The following is an 18,446-nucleotide window of genomic DNA, read 5'->3' on the forward strand; positions in this document are numbered from 1 at the left end:
AGAGAATTACATTCCTTTCCTTCAGAGCACTCATCTTCATTTGTCATTATGGATTCACAGAATGATTATTTGACTGTCTTGTCTTTCCCACTGACCCATACGTTTAGGAAGTCTAGGTTTTTATCTTGCATTAGAGTCCCAGCACCATGCTTGGCACATACTAGGCATCTGATAGCTACTTGTTTAATGAATATAGAAGTAATTGAGCCTTTAAAAGCTTCATTCTAATTAGAGTACATTGTGGAAAGCCTGGATGCCAAACTAAGAAATTTAGATTATTTTATAGGCTACAGGGAGCCATGGAAGGTCTTTGAGAGCAGGAGTGACATGAGCTGACCTCTGTTTTAGGAAGATATCTGTGGAAGTGGAGGTGGAGGGGCCGTAAAGGAGGCAGTGGCAGTGTGCAGGCGAGAGGGGCAGTGGCCATGTGGGGAAGCCAGTGTCCCACTCCACTCTGAGCCCAAGGGCCAGCCCACAGTGACCTCACAATCGCCCCCGAGACCTCCCAGCCTTTAAGACCAATATCCCAGCCGCTGGCCCAACTCCGCCCTTGAAGTTCACCCTAGAGGCCACACCCTCCCGTCTGGGTCACCCGGCCAGCAAGCAGAGGCAGACAGTCCACCAAGTGAGTGTAGGCCACCTCCCGCCCAAGGCACAAGCAAGACGCCAAAATGTCAGAGAAACCCGAGGACCCGAGGGACCCGATGCCCTCAGAGAGGAAGGCCATGTGGAGGACCGCTGAGGAGAGGCGGATGTCCGACCTCACGCGGGTGCTGGAGTGGCTGGCGCGGAGGCAGGGGAAGAAGCATCAAGGTCTCCAGGTGTGACTGCCAAGGATGCTGGGAGGAAGACTCCATCCCAGGCTGCCGCAGGGAGGGAGGGACCCCGAGTCCCGGGAAACAAAAGGCAGGAGGGTCTCCAACCACCGGGTGAACTAGTAGAAAAGCACCGGAGGTGTGAGGGGAGGCCGCCGGTGTGGCGAGGCCGTCCTGTTGACTAACTGTCGCTTATGTGGTTACGCTCCTGCCCCAGGAGGCTGGGAGAGGGCCCTATCCTTCGCGATGGTTACATTTTAAAGGGATGGCTCCCAGGTCCTCGAGGAAAACTTTCCTGGATTTTAAAACTGGCAAGAGGCTAGGAAAACATTTACATCTCTAAGGGGCAGAGAACGAATTCACAGTGCAAGTTTTCTAAGGGAAAAGAAAAGGAAGATGACAGACCTAGAGTCAGGATGAAACCTGTCTAGTTCAGTCAAGGTGAGGGAAATGTTGAGGTCGTCTTGGTCGGTGTTCGAGAAGGACTGAGGGGCAGTAGCGTCCAGGCTTGGCAGGATGGGTCCTTCCCACTGTCCCCAGATACTCCTGTCCTCCTTATGGCTCCAGAGTCACAGGGCACTCAGTCATCACTGCCATTATCTCCACTGGGGCTCCTACGGAGCTCCTCCTTTCTCCGCTGCATCAGAACTAGCTCTAACCCATTGGTCTTAGTCCATTTAGGCTGTCAAACCAGAACGGCACAGACTGGGTGACTTATAAACAACACAAATCTATTTCTCATAGTTCTACGGGCTTGGGAGTCCGAGATCAAGGTGCCAGCTGGCACGGTCTCTTCCTGCTTCACAGCCAGCTCCTTATCGTTGTCCCATCCGTGATGGAAGGCGCCAGGGAGCTCTCTGGAGCCTCTTCTGTAAGGGCATTAGTCCCATTCGTGGGGCTCCAGCTCATGACCTAGTCACCTCTCAAAGGCCCTACGTCCTAACACTGTCTCATTGGGAGTTAGGATTTCAACATATGAATTTTGGGGGACACAGACATTCAGTCTATAGCACCATGCTTCCCTCTTTCTCCAGGAAGTATGGCAACCAATTTTGCCTCTGTTTCCCCCAGAGTCCCCCTTACAGAGAATCAAGCCGTGCCCTTGGAAAGTGGTCTCCTCCATAGGAGATGCCACCTGACCTTGAATCCCCCGGCCCCCAGAGGAAAATGGGTGAAAAATGGCCTTACGAATGATGACGCTAACCTCTCTTAAGCATTTCCTGCGTGCTGGGCCCTGTGCTCAGCCCTGCAGTGAGGTCCCGCGTCGACCGCTCCCCCGAGGCTGCAAGGCAGGCGCCCTTCTGAGCCCCCGCTTGAGGACCAGGAAGCTGAGGGGAAGAGAAGTAATTTGCTTGAGCTCATGGAGTTAATTAAAGCCCAAGCCAGGGCTCAAACTCCGATCTATCCAGTCCCCCAGCTCACGGCCGTGTGGGGCTGACTCCCACAGCCACCTCTGCGGTCTCTGCCTCGCCCAGGTCATCACTCGCTGCCTTTCAGGAAAGCTCCGTGCTGTTATGTGCTTCCTTATCATTTACAGTCGGATCTGGAGTGTGCATTCCATCAGAGTGCTGAGACACATCTTACACTGAGGTGCTAAGATTGACAGATAGCACCCCCAACCCCACTTTTTGGAAGGGGTAAGGGCTTGACTGCTGGGTCGCTCAGACCTCAGTGTCAATTACAGAAATTATATCCACATCTGCAATGAACACGTGTGGTCCCGTGGCTCCTCGCAAGGGTTATATTCCAATAATGTGCTCACAGCTTTACCTTATATGTGACTTTTATTGTAAATAATTTTGGACCCAGGGAGGGAACAAATTTAAATTGAAAATGCAGTTAAGTCTTCAAGCACTGTGATCTCTCCCAGAATCATTTGGGTGTTAAAGGAAGCTCCTGAGACAGAGGGGGACGCCCCCGGCAGGTCTCGGACTCAGGTGACTCCTGAGGAGAGGCTGAGGCTGTAGGGGGAAGGCAGGAGGAGGCACCCCTGGAGAAGCTGGCCTTAGCCTCTCTCCTCAGCCTGAAGGTTCAGCCCTGCCCCCAACTTGCACCCCATCTCCTCACTAAGCCAAACAAGACCCTGAGGTCGACCAGCGCCCCCTCCTTAGACGGCCACAAGCACGCCTTGGGCAGCTTCTCCCACACACCCGACTGGCTCCTCGAAACACTTCTTCTGCCCCACAGGATATAGCCAACATTCGTGGAAGGCTTGCACTTCCACACGGTGACTCATTTATTCCTCACAGTAACCCTGTGAGGTAGGTCCCACTCTTGTCCCCATCTTCAGATAAGAAAACAAGCCACAGAGAGAGCTGTCACGTGCCCAAGGTTGCTCGGCCACTAAACAACAGACGGGATCCCAAGCCCGGCCGCCTGACCTGGAGACCAGGCTCGGCCCTCATCTCCCCACAACCACCCACGGCACAGCGGAGGGGAGACCCAGTCCATTCGGCTTTTCCCCAAGATGCTTCAGATACTGGCCCGGGGGTCCCTGTCCCCAGACCCTGGAGCTCCCTAGTGAGCCCGTGCTCCTGCCTGCCTTCCCCGGGCAGGCGAGGCCAGGAGGGCATAGGGAAGTCCATGCAAGGCACGCACGCCAGCCCTAGACAGGCCGCGAGGAGCACGGGGTGGAGAAAGGCAGGTGAGCTGTGATGACAGCTCTGGGAAGACAGGATGGGGTGGGGGTGCGGCAAGGAGGGCATTCTGGGGACAGAGGGAGAGTCCTGGCTGGACTCAAAGACAGGGCAGCCTTCCTGTGGCTCCAGACTGGAGGCCATGGCAGGGAAGTCACAGCTAGAACTGCCACGCAGGGGCTGGGAGGAGTACCTGCCAGGCTGGGGGTAGGCCCTGCAGGGGGGTGACAGGGAGCTAGTGATGGATTCTGAGGTGGAGAGGGACAACCAGCCTTGGGGGTTAGAACATGGTTCTGGGTGCGGTATGACATGGCCACCAGGGATGCCTGGAGGCAGAGGGACAGTGAGGGGAGGACAGGAGCACCAGAGTGGGGTGGAGGGAGGGGCAGCCCACTCAGGGGAGCGTCCCATCGCCGCTCTGGAGGCGGATGGTGGTCTGCACCCCGCGGGGCAGCCACAGCGCCCTCTTCCCTGTCCTTTCAGAAGCACAAGCCCAAGATGGCGACACCTTTTAAAGCAAGGGGGAAGGAAGAAAAGAAAGGCAAAAGCGTCCCGAAGCCCCAGGGAGGGAACCGCCAGGTGTCGTTCTCTGACCAGGTGACACAGCCGCTCGGCGTCCCGCCCGCCCCACCCGCACCCAGCTCCCCACGCTGCCGAGGGGTGCCCACCCCGCTCCTGCACACTGGCCACTTTTTAAAAATGTGTTAAGGCTCTAGGCTCCGCTCCTGCCCCAGACTAACGCTCACAGTAATCACCTGCCCCATCCAGCTCCCGCCCGACAAGCCCCCGCCGCGGGGCAAGGCGCGCGCTCCTGTACATCCTTCTCTCCGCTCCCCTCCAAGGCCACAGGGCAAAGCACCAAGAAGGAGAACTCCGCCAGGTACCGAAGGCCCTACGGAGCGGAGCCAAAGGGAAAACGCCTCAGCACAGTCCCGGGCAACTACACCAGGGACAGCGCCAGGAAATCTGGTGAGGAAAGCATCCTGGCCCCAGGACCGGGAACTGTCCCCCCCCATCCCCCACCTCTCAGAGGGACCAAGAGCTCACACCATTCTTAGGGCAGTAGCATCCACATCAACCCAGCCACTGTGGACGCAGGAGCCCTCCATGGCTCTTTAGGGATCACACTGCGAGCTGGATGTCGCCTGGACACGAGGCAAGGGGATGTCAAGGCTTGGCCCACACATGTGTGTGCTCTTCTCAGAAGCCAGCATAGTGTACCCAGGTTCCTGAAGCCATTTTGGTGACATCAACCTTCTGCGTCCCAATTATCTAATTGATTTAGGTACTGTGACATTGTCAGTTACAGAAGGAACCACACCTGCTGGCCTTAAACCTGCCAGGTGTTGCTCCTCCCCAAGAAGAGGTCGGCTCAGGTTCTGCCAGATCCCAACCTCCCAAGACGGCCTGGGTTCGAATCCTGGCTCCACACTCTGTATTGAGCTCAGAGTTGTATAATTCCTGGGCAAGTCACGCCATCTCTGGGGTCCAGTTTTCATATCTATAAAATGGGACAATAAGATGACCTACCTCATAGTACAGTTGCGGCGCGTTAGTGAGATGAGGCGTGGAAAGCACTCAGCCTGACACAGAGTGTGCTCAACACTGTCAGCGAGTGGTGACTCTGAGTAAACACATGCTGAACTTCTCAGGAGGGCCGGACCGCGCCGTTGGAGAAACAGGTACGCTTCTTGTGCCCGGCCTCTTGGGTGGAGGGATATGGTCAAAGAGAATTCTGGAAGCGATTCCATTAACCCAAAGGAAGTGTGGACAAGAGCCTTCAAGCAGGGGCTGCAGTTCTCCTGTACAAAAATGTCCCCATTGTGCCCAAGAAAATCTTTTCTCCTTTTCATGTAAGACACCAAAGCCAGTGTAAGCGCACTGCCGTCACACCTGTCAGATTTAAACATGACCAGCTCTACACGCAGTTCAGGGTCCTGGACTGATCATAGAATAACACTTTAGTGGAAAAACTGGTGAAATCCAAAAAGGCTCCATAATGTGCCAGTGTTAATTTCTCAGTTTTGACAAATGTACCCTGTTTATGTAAGATGTTAACGTCAGGGGAAACTGACGGAAGGGTACACGGGAGCTCCCTGCACCATCCTTGCAACTCTTCTGTAAATCTAAACTCCAAAACAAACGGTTATTTAAAAAAGCAAAGCTAGATGGACTTATGCCCTGCAGGAAGCCCCACAACTCTCTCCAGTTTCCTGTGACTCTAGAGTCACATCTGGCTCCAAAGTCCTGGTCTGCTGGGACCCTGAGCATCTGTAGGTCTCACATCGCTTTCTACACTGTTCCTTTCTCCCCGCCCCTGCCAACCAGACACAGAACATGCTTCCTTCGCTTCTCCCCACACCTCTCACACGAAGCCTGTGTACGCAGACTCTACTGAAGGGTGGGGGCAGCAAAGAGAAAGAATCACATCACAGAGTCATACAGCAAACAAATCAGAAATCGATTATGAGCCCGTCTTGTTCTTCAAAGTCCTTGTCCCCTGCCGCCAGGAGACCCCCACATTTCCCTGCAGGGGCAGCCTCCAGATGTCTTGCTCAAATCCAGGACCCAGGCCAGAGTGAGCCCAGCCAGGCACCCAGGGCACAGGATTTAAGGAGGCACTCAGGCTCAGGTGTCGACACTGTACTTGGGTGAGCCTGACGGCCAGCACCTCCTTAAATCTGTCCCCGGGCACCTCCTTGTCTCACTCTAGTCCTGGTCCTCCCACTCCCCCTCTTCCTCTCCTCTCCTCTCCTCCGGCCTCTGCCTTCCCCACCCCACCCATTCCTGCTGGCTTTTCACCTGGAGGGATCGCTTTGTTTCACTGTCTCTTTCCACTCAAAGTAGCCTAGCCAGGTATTTTCCCAAACAAAGGCAGTTCCTTCCCTAAGAGAAACTCTCATACCAGTTGACTAAATAATTCTTCTCACCTCGCACACAAGGATGCCAGCGGGCAGGCTGACTCAGCAGCCACTTGGTCCTCTGCAGTCCCCTGAGCTCCCCCAATCAAAGCCACCCTGTTGGACAGCAGTTCTCTTTCCTGATCTAACACAGCCAGTGGCCACTGGGGGGCAGCAGGTGCTCAGCGCAGCCCAAGTGCATCTGGAGCTCGGACCCCAGGAAGCCGCTGGGCAGCCAGGTGTGGCACCCAGGACCGGGGCAGGGCTGAGCCCGGACGCAGTAGGGGGAGCTTCCTGTGCAGGCTGACAGGAGGCCCAAAAGGCGTGGGGAGGATCTGGTTTGGGAGTCAAGTTTAAGATAACACAGCCCCCAGGAAGGGCATGGAGCCAGTTAAGGCTACAGCAGGAGTCCAAGAGGAGATAAGGCAGCTCGAGGAAGAGTATGCTAGACCGAGATATCAGGGTCTAGCCTCCCCCAGCCCCACTCAGCACCCGAATCACTGGCATCCTTGTCAAGAACCAGACCCCGTGGGCGTCCTGCATTCCCTGTCTGCAGAGCGAGCCCCTTCCACTCTCAACACCACAATTCTGTGTGACCTGGGGGCGACATCCCCCACCACCTCTAGGACTGGAATGTGACACTGTCTACGCAGTCACAACTCCCGCTCTTCCATGTTTTCAGTGTTGTGATGGCCACAAAATCAAAATCTGCAAAACACTGTGAGTGTCCTGAATGAATGAACTGTACTGTCTCGGGCTCCAGAACCTCAAAGCTAAAAGAAAGAACAGTGACCACTCCACTCCAGTGTTCGCTTTTCAAAGCAGACAGGCTCACTTTCAGCATCTCACTTCATTTTCACAAAAATTTCCCTTCACTCCCCTTAAATCACTGAGATGCCATCCCTGGCCCTCCACTGACTATCTTATTGCTGCATCCGGGGGCAGCAGCCTGCTGCCACACTGACACGGTGAGCGGCTCCTTTCTCTCCTTTACGGCCTCTCCCCCATGAATCCCCCGAGGGCATCTCATCTGTGCCCCCCTTCCTTTGTCAGTGCCCCCTCAGTCCCCTCTGAGGGCTCAACCCACAAGGAGGAGTGTGGAGTCCTTGTCCTCCCCCCAGTACAACGTTTAGGTGGGCCCAACCAGACCCAAGGCAGTGAGAGAAACCAGATGGTTAAGCTACAGCTGTGGTCTTGCGTCTCCTCACTTCTATGAACGAAGGATGCAGAATTTTCCAGTTTGGTGGGCTTCTTTCCCTGCTTTGTCTATTTTCCATAGGCTTCTCTGTATATTTTCCCATTTAATTTATTAACCTCATATGTTTCTAAGTCGCTACTAACCACCCTTCCTTTTTTCCCTCCTCCCATACCAAAGTTTCCCCTCGGAATTCCCCTCTGATTAGCACTGCCATTGTCATCCCATTATACACTTTTCCTGGCTGACTCTATTCAAACATATGGCTTTACCCACCGTCTGATGATTTCAAATCTAAATCTCCAGAGAGCCCTCTCTCCTAGGCTCCCTCTACATGCCCAACTCCCAGTGTTAGTGTCTACGGGCTCCACAGATCCACACGCCCCCTCGTATGCACCATCTCAGGGCCTAGCGTTGGCCCAGAGCGTGGCCCCAGTTGGAAGTCGCCTCTGCCACCACCCCTCATGACCTGTTGCCCTTCATGACCAGTTACCCCTCACAACCAGTTACTCTTCATGACCAGTTACTCCTCATGAGCTGTTACCCCTCACAACCAGTTGCCCCTCATGACCAGTTACTCCTCATGAGCTGTTACCCCTCATGACCAGTTGCCCCTAATGACCAGTTGCCCCCATGACCAGCTACCCTTCATGACCAGTTACCCCTCATAACCAGCTACCCTTTGTGACCAGTTACGCCTCATCACCAGTTACCATTCATGACCAGTTACTGGGTCCTGGAGACAGCACCATCTTTGTGTCTTTCATCTCTTTCCCTTCCTCTCCATTTCCACTCCTATTGTTTTAGTTTATTCCCGATCTTCCTCCACTATCAAAGGCCCCACAGCTCTCCTCCTCTTGGCTATCACGTTGGCCTGTCTAACTTGTTTGCGTCTTTTTATTTAAACTGAATTTTTAGGCAGCAGATGATTGAGTCTTGATTTTTAAATCCACTCCGGCAATTTCAACCTTCTCCTTTGGACAGTTAGACCATTGACACAGAATATGATCACTGAGGTGGTTGAGTTTCAACATGTTAGTTTCTAACTTGTTCTCCCTGTTCTTTGCTCCCCTTTCCTCTTTTTCTGTCCTCCTTTGGGCTGAGTGTTTTTGTGATTCAGGCTCATCTCCTTTGCTGGATTACGAGCTATAACCCCTTTGCGCCATCTCTGTGGTTGCCCAGAGTGTGCAGGATCCATCCTGGCCTTGTCCCACCTTCCTTCCTTCTCACTTCATGTAGAACGTGAGGAACCAACGACAGCATGCTTCTACTTCTGCTGTCCCAGTCTTCATGCTGCTACCACCTCACATCACATTTATTCTTATGTTATAAACCCCACAATACGTTGTTATTAATTTTACTTTAAGCAACTCTCTTTTAAAAAGATTTTTATGTTTACTCACACAGTTAACACTTTCAGGGCTCTTCATTTTTTTACACAGGTCCAGATTTCTGTCTGGAGTCATTTCTTCTGCCTGAAGATTTTCCTTTAACATTTCCTATGATGTGGGTTTGTTGGTGATAAATTCTTTCACCTTTTGTATGTCTGAAAAGGCCATTATTTCACCTTTGTTTCTGAAAGATAATTTAGCTGAGTATAGAATTCTAGATTGACAAGCTTTTTTCTCTCAGTACCTTACAGAAACACTCTTCTGTCTTCCAACTTGCAGTGTTTCCAGTGAGAACTTGGCTGTCGTCCTGATTAACGTTCCTCTGTGATGTATCTTTTTCCTTCTCTGAAGGTGTTTGTTTTTCTCGGGGTTTTTTGTTTGTTTGTTTTTTGGGTTTTTTTTGCTGAGGAAGATTTGCCCTGAGCTAACATCTGCTTTTTTGTATGTGGGTCACCACCTCAGCATGGTTGTCGTGTGGTGCAGGTTCACACCCCGGAACCAAATCTGCGAACCCGGGCAGCCAAAACAGAGTGCGCCGAACTTAGCCACCAGGCCGCAGGGCGGCCCTGAAGCCTTTCTTGTTAAGCAGTTTGATTATGATCCGCCCTGGTGTCACTTGCTTCATGTTTCTTGTGTTTGGCATTAGTTGAGATTCTTGGCTTATAGTTTCCATCAAATTTGGAATATTTTTAGCCATTATTTCTTCAAATATTTTTTTTTCAGTCTCCACTCTCTCCCTTCTCTTTCAGGCACTGCAATTACACATATTTGAAGTCCCACAGCTCACTGGGTTTTTTCCCCCAATTTTTCTCTTTGTGTTTCATTTTCGATAGTTGCTGTTGCTCTGTCTTCAAATTCACTATTCTTTTCTGCAATGCCTACTCAGCTGTTGATCCCATCCAATGTGTTTTTCACTTCAGGCAGTGTAGTTTCATCTCTAGAACTTCAGTTTGTGCAACTTTTAGTCTTCTGCGACTCTCCTTAACAGGCTCAAGCCTTGTTGAGCACAGGGAGTATATTCACAATGCTCTTTGAGTGGTCGTGGCTACCAGTGCTGTGTCGTTCCCTCTCTTGCCTGTGCTAATTAGTCCTCAGCAGAGAGGAGCCTTTGGAGAGTTCCTGAGAGCTCCATGCCACTCTCTCCTGGCTCTCTGCCCTGTGACTTCCAGCTGCCCTGGCCCATCTAAATGGTCTGCTCTCCTTCGCAGCTCGGGGCCACCACCAGGCTCTGCCCACCCTTCCCTCGCCCGTGCCACTGCTTGGAAGCCTTTTCCAGCCATTGGCGGGGCCGTCATGGGCTCACCTCACTTGTCCGCCTCTCAAGGCTTACTGCCCTTGTTGCCTGTTATCCAATGTCTGAAAACTGCTGTTTTCAGGCCCCACTCTTTGACTGCTCAAGGTGAAAGGATAAATGCAGCCCCTATTATGCCATCTGGGCTGAAAGCAGAAGTCGCAGATCAGCCTTTCCAAAACCTAAACCTGATCGAATGTGATGGCAAGTCACTGAAAAATTTTAGGAAGGAAGCTACCAAGTTGGATTTTAATTTCAAAAAGGTCACTCTGACTATGGCCAGTAAAAGATCCTGGGAAAGCATTTGGAATGTATTTCCAAAGCAAATCTTGACAAAGTCTGTGCAGCTAGACGGAAACGGGAGTTCCTTTGGCTTTCTCTCCCTGGCCACCTATGCCTTGGGCATTCTGTTGATGCCAGGGCAAGGGTGCATTCCTAACGCTGAGGGCTGGAGGGCAATCACCCCCTCTGTCTCCATGAGTACAGAGTCAGTCCTGGAGTCCCAAACACAGCCCACCAGAAATCTAACCTCTCTGTTCAGCCACAAACTCAGGAATGGGGGGCATTTTTGTCCAAGAAGGTAGCCAGGACAGGTTCCCAGACAAAGGCACTGACAACCTGGGTTCACATCTTCCTGGACCCACTACTAATTAGCTATGATATCTTGGGCACATGACTAAATCTTTCTGATCCTCAACTTTTTCAGTTTTTAAATGGACATGACACGGTTGCGAGACTGTAGTGCCCACTCCCTAGAAAGCGCCTTGCACACTGCCTGGCACACAACTCACTCAACAGATGTTAGCTGACATGTATAGTTATCGTCACCATTTACACTGCTATTCTTTCCTACGTGAGCCCTGCCTTGACCCCGAAGAGGATCAGATGCCTCAGGAAAGCCTACGGCCCTCTCCCCAAGGGATTTCCCATTTGTATCAAGATGTGCAGCTCGTGATTTTTCTGAAACATAGCATCAATTTCCACCATGCACAAACAGGGACTGCTAAGGCCATCTGACCCTATCACCCTATTAGGGACCAGCTGTCAGTTCAGAGCAACATACTGGGCATAAAGATTCCCAATTAAGGGGCCAGTCCAGTGGTGTAGCGGTTAAGTTCGCATTCTCCACTTTGGTGGCCCAGAGTTTGGGGGTTCGGATCCCAGGCACAGACCTACATACCACCCCTCAAACCATGCTGTGGCAGTATACCACATACAAAACAGAGGATGATTGGCAACAGGTATTAGCTCAGGGTCAATCTTCCTCATCAAAAAAAAAATAATAATAATCCCAATTAAGCCACTAACTCATGAGACCTGGGCAAGTCACAGCCTCTCTCCAGGCTGCTGTCCCTCCATTTATGTAACTGTAGGAGCTCTAGACTCATTCTCCCTGACCTATCCTGGTAAAATTCCCGAACTTTATTGATGAAAGCTTGCAAGCTTACAGGAAGCACAATTTACTTACAAAGGAAAAAGACACTAGAATCAACCTGGAAGTGAAATGGCACCTACCGACTGCCCAGAGTGAAGACCTACAATTGCATAATCCTGTCCCAAGCCCACACGTAAGTCACTGTCAGAAGGAATAAATGATACTTGCAGATTTAGAAATATTGAAGGACTTTCTCAGCCATGTGTCCCTTCATCTGCAGAAAATGGTCTAGAAGAGAGCAGAGACACCAAATATGGAAATGATTGGTTTATAATCAAAATCTAGATACACACTTAATACAAGGTAATATAGAAAGATTGAAAATAAAAGGATAGGCAAAGAGATAAGAAATGCCAGCAGATGAGGTGGAATTAAGGCTGTAAGCAACACAGAGGGTAAAAGAGGGATATTTTAAAACAGTAAAGAGAATAAATAATAACCATAAACCTACATGCACCAAAAAATATAGCAGCTAAACAGATAAATGTTTAGAAATGCAAGCAGAACCTGATTAAAATATAGTTACAATGGGAGATTTTAATACACTTCTTTCAGAACCAAATAGATAGATTAAATAGAAAATAATAGGAAGTACATAGACGAACCTATCAATGCAATTAACAAACAATAACATTATAACTGAATAGAGAACAGACATTTTTATATCACCAAAGAACATTTACAAAAATAATCAATGTAGCCCCACAAAGAAAACAGAAACACTCAAAAAAATAAATATTTTAGGATCATCTACATTATCCTAAAGTAATAATTACAAATAAAATTAAAAGCTACCCCCAACTTAACAGTCGAACATTAAGAAACATGCTCCTAAAATACCCTTATAGCAAAGAAAAAACTAATGAAAACAAGCCTGTTTCATACCAAACCTATGGGATGAAGGCAAAATCTATGCTCAGAAGAAAATTTACAGTAAGAACTAAAAGTAATGGTTCCTGTCTTTATAAAACAAAAAATTAAAAAACGAAGACTTTTATTAATTTATAAGAATAGAATTAATTAATATGATGAAGCAAGAATTAATACATTAAATACCAGCTGAGATTAAAGAAATACAAGATAAAAAATAGTTAAAAGGATACATTCGAAGCCAGCCTTTTGAAAAAGCAGGCCGCGCCCACACGTGCTGCGCTCCATCTGCGCACACTGCAAGGCCCGAGAGGGGCCTCCACCCGGCCAGCCCCAGTTCTAGAGGCTGCGATTCAGGGATCCCCATCTATTCCAGCTCCCAAGGGGAAACTCCATGTCAGACAGGGCCCACTGAGGCCGGAGGAAGCGACAGACAATGTGAAGTCATCGTGAGCCTTGTTAAAAAGGAGAGTAAAAACATATAAGATTTTGTATGAGAAAGGACAAGCAAGCAAAGAGAAGAAATACATCAACTGAATTATAATACAATACTACATGCATCTCTATACAATAAATTTGAAAACCCAGCAGAAATGGAAAATTTCCTATCATACTACAAATTATCAAAATTGATACAATAAGGAGCACTAAAAAAGGCACCAGGACGAAAGGTTTCACACCAGGTTCTATCTAACCTTTAAAGAGCAAATAATCCCAATGTTACTCAACTACTGCAGACCATTTAAAATCTAGACACTTCTACACTAATTTAACAAGCTATCATAACCTTGATGTTAATATATTATACAAAAACGTAGGCCAATCTTACAATAATATGGATGCAAAAATATTAAAAATTTTAGCAAATAGACTTAATGTGTAAAAATATATCAAATATGTTAATGTATGAAATGAATAATACACCATGACCAAGTGGGATTTATTGCAGTAGGTTAGGAATGGTTTGGTTATCAATATCAGGATAATTTATTACATCAATAAAATAAAGGAAGAACCATATGATCATATCAGTAGATGATGGGAAAGCAATAAATAGAACCAAGCCATTGTTACTAATAAAACCTCCATGTAAACTAGGGGTGAAGCTGCTGAATATTGTAAAACATTTACCCAAAATAGTGATAAGCATCATTCTACATGATGAAATGCTAGAATCATTTTAATTAAAATCAGAAACAAAATGAAGCATGACTGCATCATTGTCATATTATTTTGTGTGTGTGTGATGAAGATTGTCCCCAAGCTAACGTCTGTGCCCACCTTCCTCTATTTTGTGTGGGCCGCCGCCTCAGCATGGTTTGACAAGCAGTGCTAGGTCTGCGCCCAGGATCCGAACCTGCGAACCCCCAGCTGCCAAAGTGGAGCGTGTGAACTTACCCACTCGGCACCGGCCGGCCCTGCGTTATCATTATTGACATCGTTTTGGAGAGTCTGTCAAATGCATTATGTCAAGAAGAGCATATAATTTTCATAAATATTAGAAGGAAGATATTTTCATTTTTCCCCTGATATGATTGCATATCTGCAAAACTCAAGAAATTCTAGTCAAAGATTAATAAAATTTGGTATGGTTGTTGGTGTGCTAGAAAAACGTATTTTTTAAAATGGTAATCTTTTCTCTGTACTGACCATACCAGTTATAAATGCCTATCCATGCTGTTCTTTCTGCCTGCAATACTTTTCTCCCTTTTTCATCTGAAAAACTATTTGTCCTTGAAAAACCTAGCTCAGGGCTAGCCCTGAGGCCTAGTGGTTAAGTTCCACGCACTCGCTTCAGGAGCCTGGGTTCACCGGTTTGGATCTTCGGTGTGGACCTATGCCACTTATCAGCCACGCTGTGGCAACATCCCACGTACAAAATAGAGGAAGACTGGCACAGATGTTAGCTCAGGGCAAATCTTCCTCAGCAAAAAAAAACAAAACAAAACAGAAACCCCAGGTCAAAGTTGATCTCCTCTACCCGCTCTAGGCTAAAGTTCCCTTTAGGTGAACTCCCTCTGAAGAAGCAAAGAAGATAATATTGAGAAAAGGAAATAAAGGAAAGGAGGAAGGAGGAGGGAGTTGGGAAGAAAGGAGGGAGGGAAAGATGATTAAGGATTCAACAAACGCTAAGAAGGAGAACTACGGAAGCCTTGAAAAGACCCCATATCTCAGAACAGTATTGTCTGACGCCCATGCAGTCTTCCAGACCTCATCACCTTCCTGGGTACCCCACCCCTCACCTCCACCAGGATCTAAATCCCTGGTGACATCTGTCCAATTTCAGACCTAGACATCAAGGATGCAATCGCCCTGGAGTCCACTCAGCGGTCAATGCCGTACCGTCGACAAAGCATTACAGAACCCACGTTGCCGGACACTATCTTTGGCCAGCGGAGGTCAACCCTCCTGAGAGACTGGGTAGTCAAGGCACCCGACAGCTCCTATGAGCGCAAGCTGAAGAGCCTCATGGAGAAGGGCACCGAGCCCAAGATAGAGATGGTGAAAATGCTGAAACCAGAGGAGGTGCTGAGCTGCCGGTGAGCAGTCCTGAGGGGCGGGCGGGGTGTCCCGAGACAAGGAGCTTTGCTCGCTACCGTCTGCGGCTCAGACACGGGGGGGCCTGGGGACCAGGCCTGGGGACCGGGGAGGGTGGCCGCAGAGCGGGTGGCCTCTGCCTCTGAGGCCCGGAGGGCTGCTCCAGGGCTGCAGCTGTGGGGTTTCCAAGCAGCCTCGCCCGCTCGTGGGCCGTCTCTGGGATGGACACGACATGCGGCTGCTGCTATTTCGATGCCACACCTGTGGACACTTACACAACCCTTCCAATATTTCAAACTTTGTTTCACAATAGGAACCATGAATATCATTCAGGAAGGAATTGGCCTTGTTTTAACAGGAAGTTTCCTTAACAGATCACTTACACAATGGTCCTGAATTGCTGGTGAGAGAAGCCCCATCCCCAGGGACTCCCCGTGTGTGTCTGGGGCTTGACTCCCAAAGGGACCCTGAGCAAAGTGTGATGCCGTTTTGAATTTACTGCTCTTACCAAAGGCCTCCCTTCTTTCTTGTTCTGTGTCTTATTTATCAGGACCTGCTAGTTTTCAGCAACACCAAACAGCTTGGTTTCCACCCCAAAACCCAAGCACCCCTCCCTAGCCCGATGTTATCCTTGAGTGTAAAGATGTAACTGACAAGGTTCAGAAACTTCGTAGAGAAGAGAACGGGACTGAGAATGATGTCGTTGTCCTTGTAGAGGTGACAGCAGTGAGCTCACCTGCATATAAGAGAGCCTCAGACGCCTGGCGTCCGATCGCCCCATCACGGAGTCCCGCTCTGCTCCCTGGCTGGCTGAGAGAAGGATGGGTGGAGTGGGCTGACTGGCTGACGGGTGGACGGGCAGTCTCCCTGGGCGAGGGGAGCTCCTTGCTCTTGCTGCTTCCGTGGCTGGAAGACTTTCACTCTAGCTTTCAGATTTGATGGAGGGTTCTAGTTGACTCTGGCCAATAGACAGCCTAGCTGAGCTCCACAGTGGAAAGAGGAGAGATTTCGACAGGGCCCCGACCCTCCAAGGAGGGAGACAGGCTATTTGGAGAGATGGCATCCGACAAGCCATTAGGAAAACATCCAAGGAAAGGATGAAATTGTCCGGAATGGGATCTTAGTGAGTGCCCACACATACATATATGTGAGACCCTCTAGGGCTGGGCTGGTCAGGGAGCAAAGCTGGAGCTGTCCAGTTGTGGGGCTGGCGAGCAGGGTCTGAGCTGACTGTAGAAACAGGTAAGTTCTGGGCAGATCTTGAAGGAGAAGGGAAGCCATCCCCAATGGGTAGGAAACCCAGGTTATAGCAACATGCAGCCCCTCCGCCATTATCTGTAGCAAAGTAACCAACCAGCAGGTGGCCTGCGTAGGGGCCTACCTACCTCCTTATCCTAAAGCTGGACCAAGGTCAAGGTTGATGGTAGAATAAGGAGCCCATCGGATATGACGGCAGAGGCGTGCACTCTGCCACACAGTAGAGACGGGATCTGTTCCTTTCTTCAGTGTAAGGCAGAATTGTGGGGCTTTAGCTAATATTTCAAACCAATGACCTAATTTTTTAATTTTTTGGATATTATTAAAAGAAAATACTCATCTCTATTCTTACAATTTTGCTCAGCTTTTATTTCCACTGTCCTGTATTTCTCCCAGCCCTCAGCATCACTCAGATTACACACACATCGCAGCAAGGAGAGAAAGACCTGGCAGTTTGCAGCCTGGTTTTTTCTGCCACTCAACATAACGTCATGGCCACATTGCACCTCCTTCCTAGTGACGTTTAATGCTAGCAGAAGAGTCACTGAAAGGGATATTCCATTATGTGTTTAATCGTTCCTCTGTTGATGGAATTTCTTATTTCCCTGTTGTTGATAACCCCAAAATGAACACTTTCATTTATACAGCTTTTCTTTCCACTGACTTCTCTTTTTGCAATAAGTTGAGGGCCTGAGTGGAGTTACTGAACTAAAGATAATAAACTTTTTTGGGGATGCTCGGGCGGTGTTTGATGTATATGTTGCCAAATTAATTTCCAAAGAAGTTATATCAATAAGAACTCCCACTTGAGCCAGCCCTGATGGGCTAGTGGTTAAAGCTCAGTGTGCTCCACTTCGGCCGTCTAGGCTCGGTTCCTGGGCGCAGAACCACACCACTCATCTGTCAACAGCCATGCTGTGGCAGCGGCCACATAGAGGAATAGAGAACTTACAACCATAGGCAACTATGTACTGGGGCTTTGGGGGCGGGGGGCGGGCGGGGAGGAGGGAGGTTGACGACAGATGTCAGGGTAGGGTGAATCCTCCCCTGCAAAAACCGAAAAACGCTCCCACCGACTGTGTGGGTGTCCCACTCTCTTATAAGATCTCTGTCAGCTCCAGAAATGTCTGGAGAGCCGGTCCTCGTCAGAGATCCTACACTGCCACTGCCGCGATCTAAGCTCTTTTCCACAAAGTTCAGCGCTCGGTGACCCCGCCCTGGGCTGACCTCTGTCTTTCTGGCGCAGGTACCTGAGACTGTCCAAGAACAACATCCGCACCTTGCTCAAGCTGTGCAAGGACGCGGGGATGAACGTGGACATCCACCCCCACATGGTGGAAGGAGAGATCGACGCGAAAATGGTCTTCTCCCAAAACCGCAACGTCGCCCTCTGAGGAGCTCCTCTCCCGGCACCTCTGGCTCCCTCTGCCCTGGGACTCAGCCCCCAGAGCCGTCTTCTGGCGTGCCACACCAGGCCCTTTACACCTGGCGCGTCCCTTGTAGACAACAGTGATCATAAAACATGGCAGACCGCATCCATCATTGTGGTAACATAGTGTTTGCCCAAATCATCCGAGCCAGAACCAACGTGGGAGAAACTGTGGGCTTTCTCCCTGACAAAACACCACGCCTTAGAAAGGGCTTGGCAGGAAGAAGGTCTTAGGGAGAGGGGAGGAAATGGAGGCCCAGGGTCCCAGAGGGACTTCGGGAGGGCCGAAGGGTTGGAGGGCTGGCTGGGGACTCACGCACCACAGGTTTTGCACGCTACCATCACCTCCCACCGGTGCAGGGTGCAGCTGTGTGTGGAACTGGCCCTCTTGCATGTAGGGCGGGAGCTGATGGGGAGTGGGAGAGAGAGGCCTCTGTCAGCATACAGAAACAACTCGCTTGAAGAAAAGGAGCCACAGAGGGCAACGAACTTGCTCGAGTCGCACAGATGAGCAGTGGCGGGGCTGAGATGAGAACAGTGTCCTCACCTTAGTCCCCCATTCTGCCTTCTTGCATGATGGAGACTCCCGCAAATCCTGCAGGACTGTTCAGAGACGCTGCCTCCCCGTCCTGGAGCAACCGCCAGCTGAGGTTACAAGCCCTTCCGGTCCCTGCAAGCTTTTCAAGTGC

General features: G+C 49.9%; 1 protein-coding gene across 1 annotated transcript; it reads left to right on the forward strand.

The window, feature by feature from the left end:
• The first annotated feature begins 487 nt into the window (after nucleotides 1-487).
• C3H16orf78 (chromosome 3 C16orf78 homolog) lies at nucleotides 488-17,863 on the forward strand. The gene is made up of 5 exons (XM_005608252.4): nucleotides 488-821; nucleotides 3,935-4,048; nucleotides 4,294-4,420; nucleotides 14,821-15,073; nucleotides 17,575-17,863. Exons 1-5 carry the CDS (start codon nucleotides 672-674, stop codon nucleotides 17,720-17,722), a joined length of 792 nt encoding a protein of 263 aa, XP_005608309.3. The 5' UTR covers nucleotides 488-671; the 3' UTR covers nucleotides 17,723-17,863.
• The last annotated feature ends 583 nt before the right edge of the window (nucleotides 17,864-18,446 follow it).

The sequence above is a fragment of the Equus caballus genome, chromosome 3 (genome assembly GCF_041296265.1).
Source record: "Equus caballus isolate H_3958 breed thoroughbred chromosome 3, TB-T2T, whole genome shotgun sequence".
Lineage (NCBI taxonomy): Eukaryota > Metazoa > Chordata > Mammalia > Perissodactyla > Equidae > Equus > Equus caballus.